This window comes from Odontesthes bonariensis, chromosome 23 (assembly GCF_027942865.1).
Source record: "Odontesthes bonariensis isolate fOdoBon6 chromosome 23, fOdoBon6.hap1, whole genome shotgun sequence".
In the NCBI taxonomy this organism is placed as follows: domain Eukaryota; kingdom Metazoa; phylum Chordata; class Actinopteri; order Atheriniformes; family Atherinopsidae; genus Odontesthes; species Odontesthes bonariensis.
The window spans coordinates 30,107,839-30,123,500 of record NC_134528.1 but is presented as its reverse complement, the minus strand read 5'-3'; the positions used below and the strand labels follow the sequence as shown (position 1 = coordinate 30,123,500).

Below are 15,662 nucleotides of genomic sequence, written 5' to 3'. Positions count from 1 at the left end.
AAGGATTTCCTCCTTTTTTGTGCTTTGCAAAACTTTACTGCAGCTGTCATCCATTGTTCTTTGTGAGCTGTGAGCAGAATATTGATTTTCTTTACTTTACTTTAAAAAATGTCTGGCTTGCTTTGGCAGATTCCTTTGGGTTATTGTCCATCTGTATTGTGAAGTACCATCAAATTGCCGTTGCTACATTTGGCAGACAATATATATCTCTTAAGACTTTGGAAGGAATCTGGCTGCTTCTGGGTTCTGTTAAATCATTAATAAAATCCACTTACCCATGTTATTGCCATTTTATGTCCATGCAATGGTACAGTGAACCACAGATGACAAAGTGTCACAAGTCAAAACATTAGATGCCACAAATTTACCAAAATTCCTTCATGAATGAGGATTTTAACATATTTCAAAAAATTAGGTCCCCCAGTTTCACAATCCCAACATATCTGTAGAAAAGTGTGACGACTGAACAGAGGATTCAATGAGCTATGGCCAATTTCCTCTGAAGCTCCTCTTATGGCAGACCTTTCTATTTTTTTATTTTTCTATGGCAGCCATTGAACAATCAAGGTCATTTGTTGTAGAATTATGTATTTCAGTTCCACAATACTATTTGCTAAATTTAGTGTTGATAAAGTAAAAAACAAAAGTCATTTTACTGTTTATGGTTTATGCAAAGAAGCTTAAAAATCTTCATATTTGCAAGGATTGTTCAAGAGGCTCTCCTGTACAGCACATTAAGCTAAAATGGTGTATCAAATTTCAAGTTGATCTAAGTAACTTTGTAGGCTTTGTGGTCTTCAATATGTTCTTTCCAGCATTTAGCTGGACCAGGGTGTCGAATTTGAAATCAATTGGACAAAACTGACATCACAAAGTCATGTCATATTAGTCCTACACCTCAAAACATATCCATCTCTACAAGCAGGTGTACGGCCTATCAAAACCAAGGGAGGTAAAGTCCTTCTAAAAGTTACAAAAACATCAAAGACGGCTTCCAAGTGAACCAGGGAAGTTAAAAATGTGTAGTTATGCTTGTTTATGAATTTTGTACTTCCTGTAAAGTTTCATCTGAAACTATTCCTGTGCTATCGGCTCTCTTTTCTCAGCACTTGAGCATATTGTTTGAAAGAAAAACTGCAGTGAGCTCAGCGCTCCTAAAGCCTTGCTATAAACAGTTATGCCGATGACATCACAGTTCACTCACACAATGACTAATGCACGAGTATAATTATAGTCTTATGATGTGCAGTGTGGCCTTTCAAAAGCTGTATTTTTAAGCCTTAATAACAGCACCACCATGTGGCTTGTTGAGCTCACACGCTAATGCATGCACTTTCCAGTTGTTGGGCCCAATTTGATGTTTCTCGTTCATTAAAGCCCATGGCAATTTGAGCTGCATCATGAGAACAGCAATTTAATTCAATTCAATTTTACTTGTATAGCACCAAATCCCAACACATGTCATATTAAGGCTTTTCAAAGATACAGTCCAATTCCAGCCAAATATAATCCAATTAATTGCAATAAAACCATAATCTAGTCAAATCAACTCCAAAAAATCCATTAAATTCAAATGAAATCCAAATCATTTTATTTATGGCTCTTAAAGAAAATATTAGACAATGTTGTCTACTCTGCTGTGGAAATGCTTAAATTTATTTCCATCCTCTTGATTACAGAGGTGATATTTTACAGAACATTGTAATTTATTATTTAAGGGACTTGTTTTGTTATCAGTTTTGTTCTTGGCATAATAATTCTTCATAAAAGATATTAAAAAGGAGCAGCAGAACTTATTTGTAGATAAAAAAGAAAGACAATATAACTAGAGGTATTGCAATAGGGTGCCACTAGTGTAGCAGCATTCCAAAACTCACATCAATTAGATATAACATATTAATAACACACTGGGGGATGTGTGTGTCTTGATAACAGTGTTCAGTGTTAGTGGGTTTTTTTACTGAAGGGATGAGACTGCAGGTTTGTCAAGTGGGTTTTTTGTCTCGTCTCCGTGTCTTGTCATTTCCTGTTTTATTTTGAAAGGTTAACTCTCCTCTTGTTTCAGGTCACTTGCCCTTCCTCTCGTGCTCCAGTCTGATTGTCATATGAATGATTCCACCTGTTCCCTGTTACCCCTGTGTGCATCAGAGTCTCCCCCGTCTTGTGCCAGTGTGGCGTATCTGTCCGTTTCATGTGCATCACTCTTGCCTTTTTCCAAGGCTGACCACAGCCACGTTTCAAGTTTGCCTTTCTGTATTTCCGCGAGATTTTTTGTTTTTGATAAAGTTTGATAAAGTAGTCCTGTTAAAGTAACAGTGTAAGTTTATTTTCATACCATTCTTGTTTTTCCTCCCAGTTGGAGTGGTTTCTGTTTTGTAAATTTTCATAGTGTAGTTCCTCCGTTTTTTAGGAGAGTGATTTGTTTTTCCTCCGTAGCAGGAGTGACTTTTAGTTAAAGATAAAGTTTAATACACCCTTTTGTTTGTTCCTCCGCATAGTGGAGTGATTTTGATTTCCCTGATAAGTTTTTATAGATATACTTCTCTCATTTTGGGAGAAGTGTATACCTATATATATATTATATTTCTATAGCCTGTTTTGTTTCTCTCTCTGGAGAGACGTGAGAACATCTGCTCCTAAAATAAAAGCTTTGGATTTAATATCTCCTGCTCCTACGTCCTCCATTCCATGGGTGTGACAAGGTTTGCGTCATGAAATAGTGTCCTTATAACATGTCACTTGTTGTAACTATGCATCGTTTTGTCGATGTTTTGTTTTATTTTTTGCATTGTAAAATGACAGGATAACATGTTGCCCTGTGCCCTTACACTGACCTTTAAATGCATAAAGAATTACATGCAAAAGTGTATCCAAAGAGATCCCATTGTTTCTACTTTACCAATATAAGCAATCTCCTGTTTGTTTGTGATGTCCATGTCTTCTTTGTAATGACTGATTTCAATAATCATTTCAGGAGGAAATTTAAAAAAGTACCCTAATACTTAAAGGAGTATGCTAACCTTGCATCGTAGCGAACTGTTTGTATTAATTACCTAATGATATATGAGTGATTTCAATGTTAAATGTTATAGGTAAGAAGATTTTGCAAATGGCATCAGGTTTTTTTTCATTTGTGAATGACTAATAATTGTTTAAACGGATTATTCTTAGGTTTGTGTCATGATGGACAAAATCTACTGCCGTGCAATCAAGTGTTTAGTTAGATGCTGAATTGGACATATTACTATAATGACATATAATGACCACAACAACATAAAACTACTAAGTGAAGATTCACAGAAACTAACAATATTGACACTCAATTATGTTACAATGTATATATGAGATGAAATGAGAATAAAGCATGCTTTCTAATCATAAACAAATAGACAATATATAAAGAAGTCACAAGTACAAGAGAAATAAAGTGTGTAAAGTGCAGCTACATACATCAAATTTAGTTGATGCAATGGGAGTGATGTGAGCAGTGCTGCCTTCTAACTGCTCTCTGAAGCAGTCGGTGAAAGGATGGAGGAGGCCCATGGCCAGGATCCTGGAGCAGAGCCTCTCAGCCTCCTCCGGCTCCTCCTGCTGCTTCTGCTGCAGAAACAGCTTCTCCAGAAGAGTCCGACCTGGACATCCGTTGATCAAGCAGAGAAAGACACTTTTAGGACTTGTGCATTAACAGACATGGAAACCAAAGTGCTTCATAAATACTTACATTTAAAAAAAAGAAAACCTTTATTTAATCCCCCCACTGATGTCAGTAGCAAGTCAAGGTTGTGCACGTATTTTTCCTGTTGAAATGGGGCTTATTCCTGTCTTTCAGACAGTGTCTCTGACAGAGTTTTATTCGAGTACAATAGTGATGTCTGAAAGCTCATTTTATGTAAGACAAGTTCATATACATTCAGTTCTGTAGGAGCTAATGCTTTTGGGAATGACATAAACTGACAGTGCTGTTAGACATGTTTTAGAGACTGACATCAGTCAGGATCAAGAAAATATACTTCACAACAGGAAAAAAATCACACGTAATACTCTTAAACCAAAGCTCCTGAAGCTCTTGGCTGAAAGAGTGGTGGAAAAGGAAGACCTCGTGTGAGCTCTTATAGCAGATTGATAGACCCAAGAAGGAAATCTCCGACGTGAACTTTCAGCCCGAATGAAAACATGCAGGAAGACGTTGTAATTAGAGTGCTAGGACTGGAAAGATAGCATAGATATGGAGAAACGATAAGAGTAAGCTAGAGAAGATGCTGATCAAAGGAAAAATTTGGAAGTACAAAGAAGCTGACTGGAAAGATGATATCTGGCACCTTCTGAGAAAATATCCAGCTTCAGGTATGCTAATGCCTCAGCTTTTCCTTTCTAACAGCTTATTTCAGAAGACTTGTCACCTTTGGAAGACAAATAAAACATGGTTAAACGGCCCATAACTCTTTTGTGAGTGAGAAGGAGATAGGATTGAATGTGACTGCTAATGTCATGTAAGAAGAGGGCTTTCAAGTAATCATGTTTAAATGTTATGTCATATGTGTTATCATGAGTCATAACTTTATATGTGATATTTGCCTTTCGATTTGAGTGCACGACAATTCCAAAGTCTGCTAAACCTGTCTCAAGGCCTTTTGCTGTCAGGCGGTGCTTTGTAAATTCAATTTTTTTTGTAATCTCATAAACGTATTTTCACATCTCTTAGACCTGATCCACCATTTTAAATATTGAAGAATGTTTCATCATTTAGCTTGGTCTTTTCAAGATCTGGTTATCTTCTATTCATCAAACTACTTTTGGCCAGAATCTTTCCAACACTTATACAGTATGTTTTAATATACAACTAAGTCATTTTCCTAATTCCAAGGTTGACCATTAAATGGTAAATGAACTGTATATATAGCACTTTTCTAATCCAGTTGACCACTAAGAGTTTTACACTAAAAGACACATTCACCTTTTCACCTATTCATCTATTCACAAACACACTCATACATACAGTATTGATGGCTATGCAATACCTTTTCTCTCTCACACACATTCACACACTGATGGAGGCATCAGAGGCAACATGGAGTTGAGTGTTTTGCCTGAGGACACTTTGGCATCTGTTCCAGGGAGTTATGAATTGAACTTCTGAGTTGCATAGGATGGGTTGATGCTTAAAATGCTACATGCGAGTCCTGGGTCCCCTGATCTACTAGTGGACAGCTGTAAATGCTTTAGTGTTGTGTATTTGATATTAAAATATACATTTTTAGGGGTATTTTGTGCATTTTGGGTAACCATTTTGGACTGGATGTCTCTTCCTCCCTCTAGACAATATGCAAAAAACCCATAGCCCACATCGCACACAGCTGTGGGCAACAAATATAGCTTCAAAAGTGTACTAATGAGTATGGTTAGGCTTCTGATGTACCACAAATACATTATTTAACCTGGAAATATACATAACCACGTTTAAGATTGGCCTGAGTTACACTAATAGCCGTATTTTAGCAACCATTCCATTGTTATTTAATGCATGATCTGAGAAGTAAAAGGACATTTATTTCAGCATGACAGATTTGTTATGTGGCAGAGTACACTGTCAGCAAATCATTGCTGACTGAAGAAATGCAAACATGAGCTTTTAAACCATTTGCAGTTTTCATTCTGCACCAGTCTCTGTACAGAAATGTGTAGAAAAGCTTGAAAAACTGAAAGCCACTGTGCTTACAATGAAAAATAACTGGACTGCCTTCCAGCAACATCAAAGCTTGAATAACAAGAAGAAAGCCTTCAGAGATCTTAGAACTTCTCTTATCTGTATTTAAATTATGTTTTTAAATGATGCTAAGTAACTTTAAAAAATAAATATTTGCAGTTTGGCTCTATACATTCTGGTTGATGGAATTTAGAGAATGGACTCAGGTTTCGGGTTCCACTCCCAGCTGTTTCCCTCACTGCCCCGGTGCAAACAGACAAAACACTTTCTATGAATGATACAACTTGTGTGTTTGAGCTCTTCCTTTTTGTTTGGACACTAGATCAACTAGAAAAAAATCTTAACTGAAACAAGTCAGAAAAGGAGATGATTCTTTATTGCAGGTCCGTGCACATCTGGTCTTTACTTTGTTAAAATAATATAACCAGTTGTGTTTTATATCACCTCTGAAAGTTGTCAGAGAAATCAAAATGTATCCTCAGTTCTGTCCATGTGATCACCATTGAGGCATGTTAATAGTAATAATTATTAATAATAATTGGTGTAAAGAAGTCCTAAGTAGGTAATGTTGGGGAACAGTTACTGCAACTGAAACACAAGTCAGTTCATAACATTGTTTGCTGGGACTTACCTGGATAAAAATGTCATTTTCATCAAACAGGGTTGGATGTTGATGCAGTTTACAAGACAAAAGACAAATCACATTAATGTGAAGTTGAAGGACAGCAAAGAAACAACATAACAAGATAGATAACAAAATGAAAGCCTCTGTCCCCATTCAGAACAGGCCTACTATAACTGATGGCAAACTGTTTTTAATGTGCACCGACAGTTATGGATGTCAGGCATCTCAGGCATTTAGAGACCTCTATGGCTTGGTGAGATGATTACAACATTAACAGCTTTAATTCCACAGAACCATCAAAGATTCAAATAATTGCTGTATTACACTCTTTTCCTCTAATTGACAATAGAGGCTGGAGTCAGTAAAGCTGGAGACCGCTTTACTGACTCCTGCTCTTTGCTTACCTGAGAAAACATCCTGAAAGCCGCAAAGAGAGACTTGTCCACAGGAGGATCTTCTGGTTGCACAGATGGGCTGACTGCCTCCTCCTATGTAGCCTAACAGATTTTCTCCTGCACCGTCTTCTCTGCTCTTAAGCCTCCTCTCAAGCTCCTCTGTCCAGTCAGCTGAGCGACTCAGAGGGCTAGCAAGGCTCTTAGAACGCCTTCTGCGGGCTTGGTGACATTCTGCCATTGTCCTGTTGGCATTTACATTTGCATTTTACTTCCTGATAAATATCCAGACCATTAAAGTAAGTATGGCAATTTGCAAATGCATTTTATATATATTTCTTGGCTTTCATTGAACTCCCTTTTTCCATATGTGAACAATAAATGAAAATTAACTTTGAAAAGTTTAAAACATTTCAGTAAGGTCAGCATGCTTGATATAGAATCCAAAGACAAATCCAAGATGGCAGCTAGCTGAACTCCTTGTTTGTGAAGTTTGTGAATTTTAATGTTTTAAGTCGTGTTTTAAGTCAGTCAGTGGGTCTACATGATGAGATTAATTCAATTATAGCTATAATTGGGTTATGCTCCTTATTTGAGCAAGGGTAATTATCCTTGGATATATGGCGGTGAATGAATGGGATCAGAGGCACAAAGCGTGTCATACCCCGGTATGATAGGTGGCGCTGTACCCATTCCAGCTGTTGCTAATAGAGCCACTTCCTGTTGACCTCTTCACCACCAACAACAACAACAAACTCAGGCATTGGAGAAAGATGGAGAACGCAGAGCCAGATGAAGCTACGTTCCTCTACATTTGGTCTGTGATGAGCTGCTTGTTGCACAAACTCGATGCCCAACGGAGCGTTCTCCATCGCGTTGTTTGTTTCTTTCTGACGGCGACAACAACAGGAATATCGTCTCCTTTGACTTCCGGGTCACGACCCCGGGAAAACATCTGGAGCATGCGCAGAACGCAAAGTCTGATTCACCACGTGCTTCAGCGTCTACAAGCAGGTTTAGAGTGACTTTCAACCCAGTTATCTCGGGGTCTGAATCCAATCCGATCCAATTTCTAGTCAGATTAAGGTGTATACATGAACTTAAAGGGATAGTTCGCCTCTTTTGACATGAAGCTGTATGACATCCCATACTAGTAATATTATTTATGAACATTTTCCTACCCCCCGCTGCGTCCCGTGAGCTGAGTTACAGCCTCGTTTTGGGGGTGAAGTAAGTAGTCCGGCTAGTTGGCTGGGGCTTCACAAATAAAGCGTTTTGCTTCTGAAAAGAATATGCATTCAAAAGAGTAATACATTTGCATCACAAAATCGTATCTTCCGAAAAAGTTACACTTCACAATCGCTTGGCGCTAGGTTGCAGTATCATTGCGCGCTGCTGCCTGCCGACAGCTGCGCCTGTTTCTCGGTGTTTACTGCTCGGAAAGTTATCGTAATCATGTCTGATCACGACTCCGATGATGAAGACATCCCTTTTACCACAGAGCTAAAGGGATATCTTTATGAACCAAAATATACAGATGACGAACTTCACTAGATGGAGTTAGAACGGGCAGAGAGAGAGAGGAGGGACAGAGAGGTGGTCCCAGCTGAAGTTGGAGCCACAGCTGCAGCTGTGAGACACAGGGTGACCGACAAAAGGTGGTGCACTTGTTCGAAGCGCCCAGTAATGCCAACGGAGGTATAGCTCCCATGTACCCTGATCCACAGCCTGAGGCCCAAAACATCTACCCTATTCTGGAGCCCACTGCACCCACCCTTCAAGGGACGGTTGGCAACCCTAGAGTCTCTACAGTTCCTGAACATTACTTGTATCCCATAAAACGCACAAGCTGAATCATCTTCTCAGTTAAGTCCTGTCCCATACAGTCTGTGCATGTTATTGTCATTCCCTCCCATCTTGTTTCATTATTTAGTGTTTATGACTGGTTGCTTTCATTTGATTCTTATCCATTAAGCCATAGTAGACTATGGTCTAGGCACAGTTTTAACCAGTCTGTATCTACACACTCAATAAGAAAGAAATGTTTTATTGCTCTTTTGCTGTTACTGTCTGGTAATATTGAACTTAACCCTGGCCCAAATATTGATTGTCTCAGTACTACTCCAAGTGACTTTAAATCTAGACCAGGGCTTGGAGTTATACACCTTAATGTCGGGAGTTTACTGCCCAAACTAGATCAAGTGAAAATTTGGGCTAATTCATCCAACACTGACATTTTGGTCTTACTTTTTAGTCTAGAAACTTGGCTAAAGAGATCCCCCACAGACAGAGAGATTGCCATCAAAGGTTACAATGTATTTCTATGTGACTGTCCTAACAAAGGTGGTGGCATTGCGATATGTCAAACAGAAATGTCATGTTACTGTCCAGTCATTTCTTTCCTTAAGTAGACAACTTCAATTTCTTGCATGAAGTTAGAGATTTTTTTGGGTCACTTTATCATTGTTGTGGGTTGCTATAGGCCGCCGTCAGCTAATAGTGAGAGCCTGTCAGCCTTGAATAATCAGTTTTTAAATCTAGATTTTAATGAGATCCTTTTTACTGGAGATTTGAATTGGGACTGGCTATCACCTGTCTCTGCTTGTTTTAAATCCGTCTGTGACACTTTTAATTGAACACAAATGGTCAATGAGGCAACACGCCCAAATCTTACATTTACAGAGAAATCCTCTCTTCTTGACTTATTCTTAACTAATTTTCCGTATTGGTGTAAGTGACCATTGTGTTATAGCCATTGTCAGACGAGCTAAACTCCTAAAACCAAGGCCTCGTTTAATTCTGAAACAACATGTAAAACATTTCTGTGAGCAGGCTTTCCATCATGATCTATAGTACTTTGACTGGTCAAGGATGTCACTTTTTGATGATGTAGAATTGGCTTGGAAATACTTTTATGATGCTTTTAATTCTTTTATTAACAAACATGCCCCTCTCGGCAAATTTCAAGTAAAGGGAATCCCCTAGTTCACTGCTGAGCTGTCTAGTCTTTTAAGAGATCAAGATGATTCTGGACTAAGGCCAGGCACTCTAAATCCCAGAGTGACTGGCTGGTATTGGCTGGCTGCAACAGCTGAGAAATCGCTTTTCTTCCCTCGTTAAAAAGGCTAAATCCCAGTTTTAAGAAATTTTGGACAGTGTGTGTACTTTCCAAAGTTCTTGAAAAATTGGTCAGGGAACAACTAAAAAAAAAACACCACCGCTCTTTATCCTATACGTTGACTCCAGTCTAACTTCCAAATAATGGAAACCTTCTGTCAGGATCTCTAGGCATTTTATGTCATGCATATGCTTGCCCTTTAGTGTCATTTGAGGCGGTTGTGGGGAAATTGGTCGGGGGTTCGATTCCCGACTTCTCCAGGCAACATGTTGAAGAGTCTTTGGCCAAGACACCGACACCCATGTTGTCTATCCGTTCATGTGTGAATGTGTACAAAAAAGCCCTGTGTAGCCTATATGGACTAAGACTAAGAATGTGGTCTGTAGTGTGTCTGTGTCACCAAGAACATCATCACACGGGCCAACCACAAATCCTGTGTGACTGACAAGGTACACGCCATGCTGAAAGCATGGAATGCTGCTTTTAAATCTGGTGAGATCATGAACTGCTCCAGCCAACCTGAAGAGAGCCTTAAGAAAGGAAAAGCGTACCCATGATCAGGAAATCCAACAGTTCTTTCCCAATCTCTCCAACACCAGGACCATGTGACAGGGTATTCAAGCCATAACAAAGTACAAGGAATCCCAGACACCCTGCAAGGACGACACAGACTTCCTAAATGACCTCAACAACCACTTTGGCAGGGTTAAGGCTTTGAACACCTGCAGAAATCAGTGCCTCACCCTGATGAGCAGGCACTCTGGGAGCAGCTGATATCTGCAGGACCCTGAGGAACACGAACACCTGGAAGGCAGCAGGGCCTGACAATATACCAGGATGGGTGCTCAGGGAATATGCGGACCAGCTGGCCATGGTGGGCATTTTTAACAACTCGCTGACCAGGCAATTGTTCCATCATGCTTTAAAACTACCACCACAATTCCAGTGTCCAAAGAATCCACAATAACCTGCCTAAAGGACTATCATGATGAAATGCTATGCAGCACATAGTCGCCAAACTCCCCTCCACATCTGACCGATGCAGTAAGACTGTTTAAGGGCCATTTCAGACCAGGGCGGCAAAGCGTGGCGGAACGGAAGCGATTTTCACCGGCGGAGGTGAAAATACATGGAAACAGATCTGTCCTTGCACACCGACGCGGCGGTAGTCGGGCGGTAGCGGCGCGGAGACGCCTCCGTCCCGCGCTGCTTTTGGAAAATAGAACTCGAGCGGAATTTGGACGGCAACGGCCGGCGGCTGCCGGCGGTGTCCCGTTGAAATGAATGGGGAATGCAGACAGGGCTGGAGCAGAACTACCGCGACCGCGGACTGTCCGGTGTGAAAAGCCAAGTAGAACACACCGCCTGATAACCGGCGTAAGACTGCCGTCGTTTCGCTGCCGCCACGCCACACTCTGGTCTGAAATCGGCCTAACTCCCCTGGCCTTAGACTGACTTCAATTAAATGACTGTACCGCTGCTGGGAGAACAATTTATATTTAATGTGCAATAACATTGGTGCAATACTTTAATGACTAAATGCATTTTCATATTAATTTATTGTTATTTTATTTGCATTTCTTTATTTATAATGGTATCAAAAAGTCAATAGTATTAATAGTGAGTACTCCAAATTTCGATCATATGGCACTTTTGGTGTATATTGCATATACATACAATGAGTGATCTATCTAACCTAACCAGATTATTGTAGGGCCTAAACTTAAAGCTGCCGTCGGCAGGTTTTCAAAATTCCGAGTCTAAAGTCGGAAAATTCGAACTGATACAACTTTCAGGTCCCCCCCCCTCTGTGGACGAGGTTGTGCATGTGAGTTCACACCAGTGTGCGCACACAAGCTGGGGGCAGACTCACGCTCAGCATGGAAGACGTGGTTGGTGACTGTTCTGCTCAGATAATAGATCAATAATAAACCTAACGTGATTGGTTAAAAACAGCCGGGAGCGCTCGATTTTTGAAAGCACGATTACAGGCTTCAGAGGGAGCTACAGATTTCGTTATTTTTCCTAAACAGCCCATTTAATATTCTACTTCCAGAATCCCATGACAGTTCAAGCTAATATGACTAAAAAAAAGTTGTCGACCGCAGCTTTAAAGTAACTTTACAGTGATCGATAATTGTGAAACTGTAACAATGACCAATCTAGTTTCACACACAACATCAAATAGTGATATAACAAAACAAACATTGCATCTGCTGGACAGGAAACTTGGATTTTTTTTTTGCCACCCCAGCACAACAGGATTCCTCACTTAGTAAACCAAAGAAGAGGTTACAGGGCTTTTCCAGAAGCCTGGAAAGGAGTGCACCCAGGACATTAAACTGTTGCCAATGTTGACTACAGTTGACTGCAGATGTCGTGTAGCATCGGCTAAATAACTCAAAATGTATTTTACTTTGAAAAAAAGACTATATTATCATTAATATTAAATATATTAACATTAACTATAATAATAATCCATACTGAAAATATTTAATTAAATTTGAATTAAGTTTTATCAAATTAAATTGATTTGAATTGAGGTGAAAAGGTGTTTTATGAACATTAACTTATGTGGTACTAGGTTAAATAGCTTCACATTTTTCTTTCTTTCTTTGGGCAAATAATATTATTCCCATTTTGTGAGAGTGTGTGTGTTGATGTGATGTGATCATCACAAAACACATTTTATATTATATTTTATTTCTATTTTCCAAGTTAATCTGGTTAATTTGAAAACTTGTTTATCTAACCATGTGATTGTTTTTTTTTAGACATAATTTTACGTTTTTAGAAACTTTGCTTCGTGTGATAATCTCAGCAATCAACTTGGGGAGTGCAATGTCCTTAATATCTACAGGAAATAACAAAGACAGAGGACTAAAGATGTATAAAAGGAAATGACACCTTATCCATTATGAATTTACATGCAGTCTATCTACCGTACCTTGAGTGCTGTCAAACATGCCAAAGGTGAATGACCAAAAAAGACCGAGTGAAGTCAAGTACCTGTGGAGGAGATGTTGGGTTCTGCGTGGTGACAGAGGGCTGTGGGAGGGAGACAGGGCTGGGGAGTGCCCCGGGGAGCTAAGCTGTCTGGTAGTGGTCTTAATGTAGGATGGGAAGATAGGAGGATAGGGTTTCACCACATGGCACGTGGAGTTGGAGGAGTGGGCGGACCTGAGGAGTTCTTTGGCCAGCTTGGGGCTCTCCTTGTGGCTGACTGTAGAGAGGCTGATGCTGCTTCTCCTGCTCGGCTGGTGGGAGGGGGAGTAGTTAGGCTCAGAGCCCGCACTCAGGCAGTCGTTCAGGGACTCTGCACTGGTGCTCCAGTCTAACTGGCCCTCATCCTCCCCAGTCCCAGTCCCTGAGCACAGCCCCTTTGTAGGTTCAGGACTTGTTTTGTTACGGTCTGGAGGTTTGGGAACGACGCTCACCTCAGATCTTACGTCTTTCTCCAGCAGGCTTTGACCTCCTGCTTCCTCAGATACACTTGGACCATTCCCTGTGCTGTCAAATGGGACTTCAGGGGAGCTGTTAATACTGGTTGTCATGGTGACGGGGCTGACTGCTGCCCCCCCTGCTGTAGTCATGGAGATGTCTGTGAGAGGGTGCTGCTGCAGCAAAGCATTCTGGTCTTTTGTGCCTGTGGCAAAACAAAGATGGGTTTCTCTCTCCTTCTGCCCCGTTCCATTTAGCTCTGGGTACCCCACCTCCTCCATGTGCCCCCCCTTCTGCTGCGTCTCTGTGTGGAAGGATAGGTGTGGTTGTGAAGGCATGTTTGTGTGCTTGACAGAGCCGGAGGGAGTTCCTGTTTCTAGGAATGAGAGGGCATCAGAGCCCAGCTCTAGTTCTGGGGTCAGGTCCAGCACCTCCGGGGGAGTTAATTTCACTAACCCATTCCTATGCTTCTCTCTCCCCTCTGCTCCACAGCTCAGATCCCCCCCTCCTTCTGCACGTGCCTCGACCACTGCGTTAACCCCACCGTTGTGCTGCTGATGCTGGAGCCTAATAGCAAGCTGGATGTCTGCAAGCAAATCCTCATGGTCAGCTGCTGAGTGGAAGCTGTAGATATCTGTGTCCGACCCTGAGCTGCCTCCCTTCTGCCCTCCTTCCTCTGTGGGAGAGGCTTTTGCTGTTGAGGCTTTCCTGTGAACTGCGTGGTCTCGCTCTCCTCCCCTGTTCCCTTGTTGTGGTTTCTTTTTGTCGTCGGGAAATGCAACCTCCGATTGTCCTAACTCAGCCACAGATACGTCACGTCTTTTGGTACTGTCCAACTCATCATTCTGAGGTGCTAAAACATCCTCCTTTGAGCCCGTTACTGATGAGCATGGGTCTCCTTTCCCTTTCAGATTGCTCTTTCTCTTCCGGATGGAGAAAACAGAGGACTTGGACTCTGATTTGTTTTTCTTTTTGCCCGGTCCTGTGCCATGCGCCCCCCCTCCTCCTCCACCGCTACCTGCTCCTTTACCTCCATACTTAACATAGAGTTTCTTTCCCTCCTTTTTTGTCACATCACTTCCACCTTCTTTCCATCCTTCATCCAATGAAGGGTAACTTCCATTACCTGATGATGCTGCAGCCCTCTTTTGCTTTGCCTCCTGATTTCCCATGATCAAGCAGATGGTGCAATGGCTGCCTTCTTCTCCTTTTAGGTCATGCCCGGGAAAGCTCCTCCTGTCTGAGGAAGGTCTTTGCCTGTTAGAGTTGGAGCCGCTGTGGCCTAATCTGTGGATGTGTGCCCGCTGGTGTCGGAGGATCTGCTGCTGCTGCTGCTGACGATTGTGTTTCTGTCTTTTTTCTTTCTGTCTTTAGGCTCTGGTGCGATGATCTTCCTTGTTTTCCGGTGACGAAGGCAGTGATGTTGTTACTGATGCTGGAGAGACATACAGCACCCTCCTCCTTCTCTCTCTCTCTCTCTCTCTCTCTCTCTCTCTCTCTCACTGCCTTACCCTCCCCCTCCCGTTCTTCCTTCTCTCCATTTGCTGAAAGAGGTGACGCAAGCACTATGTGCTCATTGGAACTCTAACAGGGAGGAAGACTGGGAGAAAGGGACAGCAACTGGGAGGGGGACAAAGCCCCGGCCGGAGAAGAGTAAAGATGCTGATGAGAAGGCTGTTGAGAGGACAGGGCGTGCACTCTCCCCTTGGTTGGACTGGAACTACATTTCCCATGATCCTCAGACTCCTGTAGACATCACCCATGGTGCTCGTACACCCATGCAGCTCTTAGGGCCTGGATATTGGATTATCTGTCCAAAAAAATATATATACTTATGGAAATACTTTGAATTATATAGAAAGGTAAAATATGTGTTTAATTTCAATGTTCATAGATCTCACAACAAAGTAAGAATGGTATTTGTTCTTTTGATCACAACATCATTTTCCTCAGGAGATAAACTTTACCGATATAATGGAAATGTGCCTCATCCTTGTGTCTTGTCCCACCAGTAAATGCTTCAGGAATATACTTTAAGGTTCTGTCACACAATGGCCCCAGTTGATGTTTGTGTCTTGTTGCTTTTAAGGATGCTCTCAGATCATTTTTAGCACTAACATTAAACCAAAGTATGCCAGTCGTTTGCCTTATTTCTTGATATGCCCCTAAAAATGTGGAAAACTCTAAGATAAAGTATGCATTTATTAGAATTTGCTGATATGTTCTTGATCCTGTGGCAGCTGAATCAACTCATTGTGTTGTTACTGTTTATATGAAACCATCTGCTCGGTGGATGTAATGCAATGCAATGTATAGAAGGTAAAAAGGAAGTACAGCTCAGTGAAAGTGAATTACAGTGGAACCTCAGTTTTCGTGATTAAT

The 15,662-nt window shown here is 41.2% G+C and overlaps 1 protein-coding gene across 3 annotated transcripts in view; it reads right to left on the bottom strand.

Moving 5' to 3' along the window:
• The window catches only part of fmn2b (formin 2b), a 73,854-nt gene extending 59,213 nt beyond the window's left edge, over positions 1-14,641 (bottom strand). For 2 of the 3 annotated variants that reach the window (XM_075458150.1, XM_075458151.1), the window contains exons 1-3: positions 12,849-14,534; positions 6,734-6,966; positions 3,451-3,632 (exon numbers count right to left, since the gene is read on the bottom strand). In XM_075458150.1, coding sequence (XP_075314265.1) covers positions 3,451-3,632; positions 6,734-6,966; positions 12,849-14,452 — 2,019 coding nt within the window. In that variant the 5' untranslated portion in view covers positions 14,453-14,534. Of the gene's footprint in view, positions 1-3,450; positions 3,633-6,733; positions 6,967-12,848 lie in introns of all 3 variants that reach the window. The other variant, XM_075458149.1, reaches the window with a different exon arrangement.
• Positions 14,642-15,662: the final 1,021 nt, after the last annotated feature.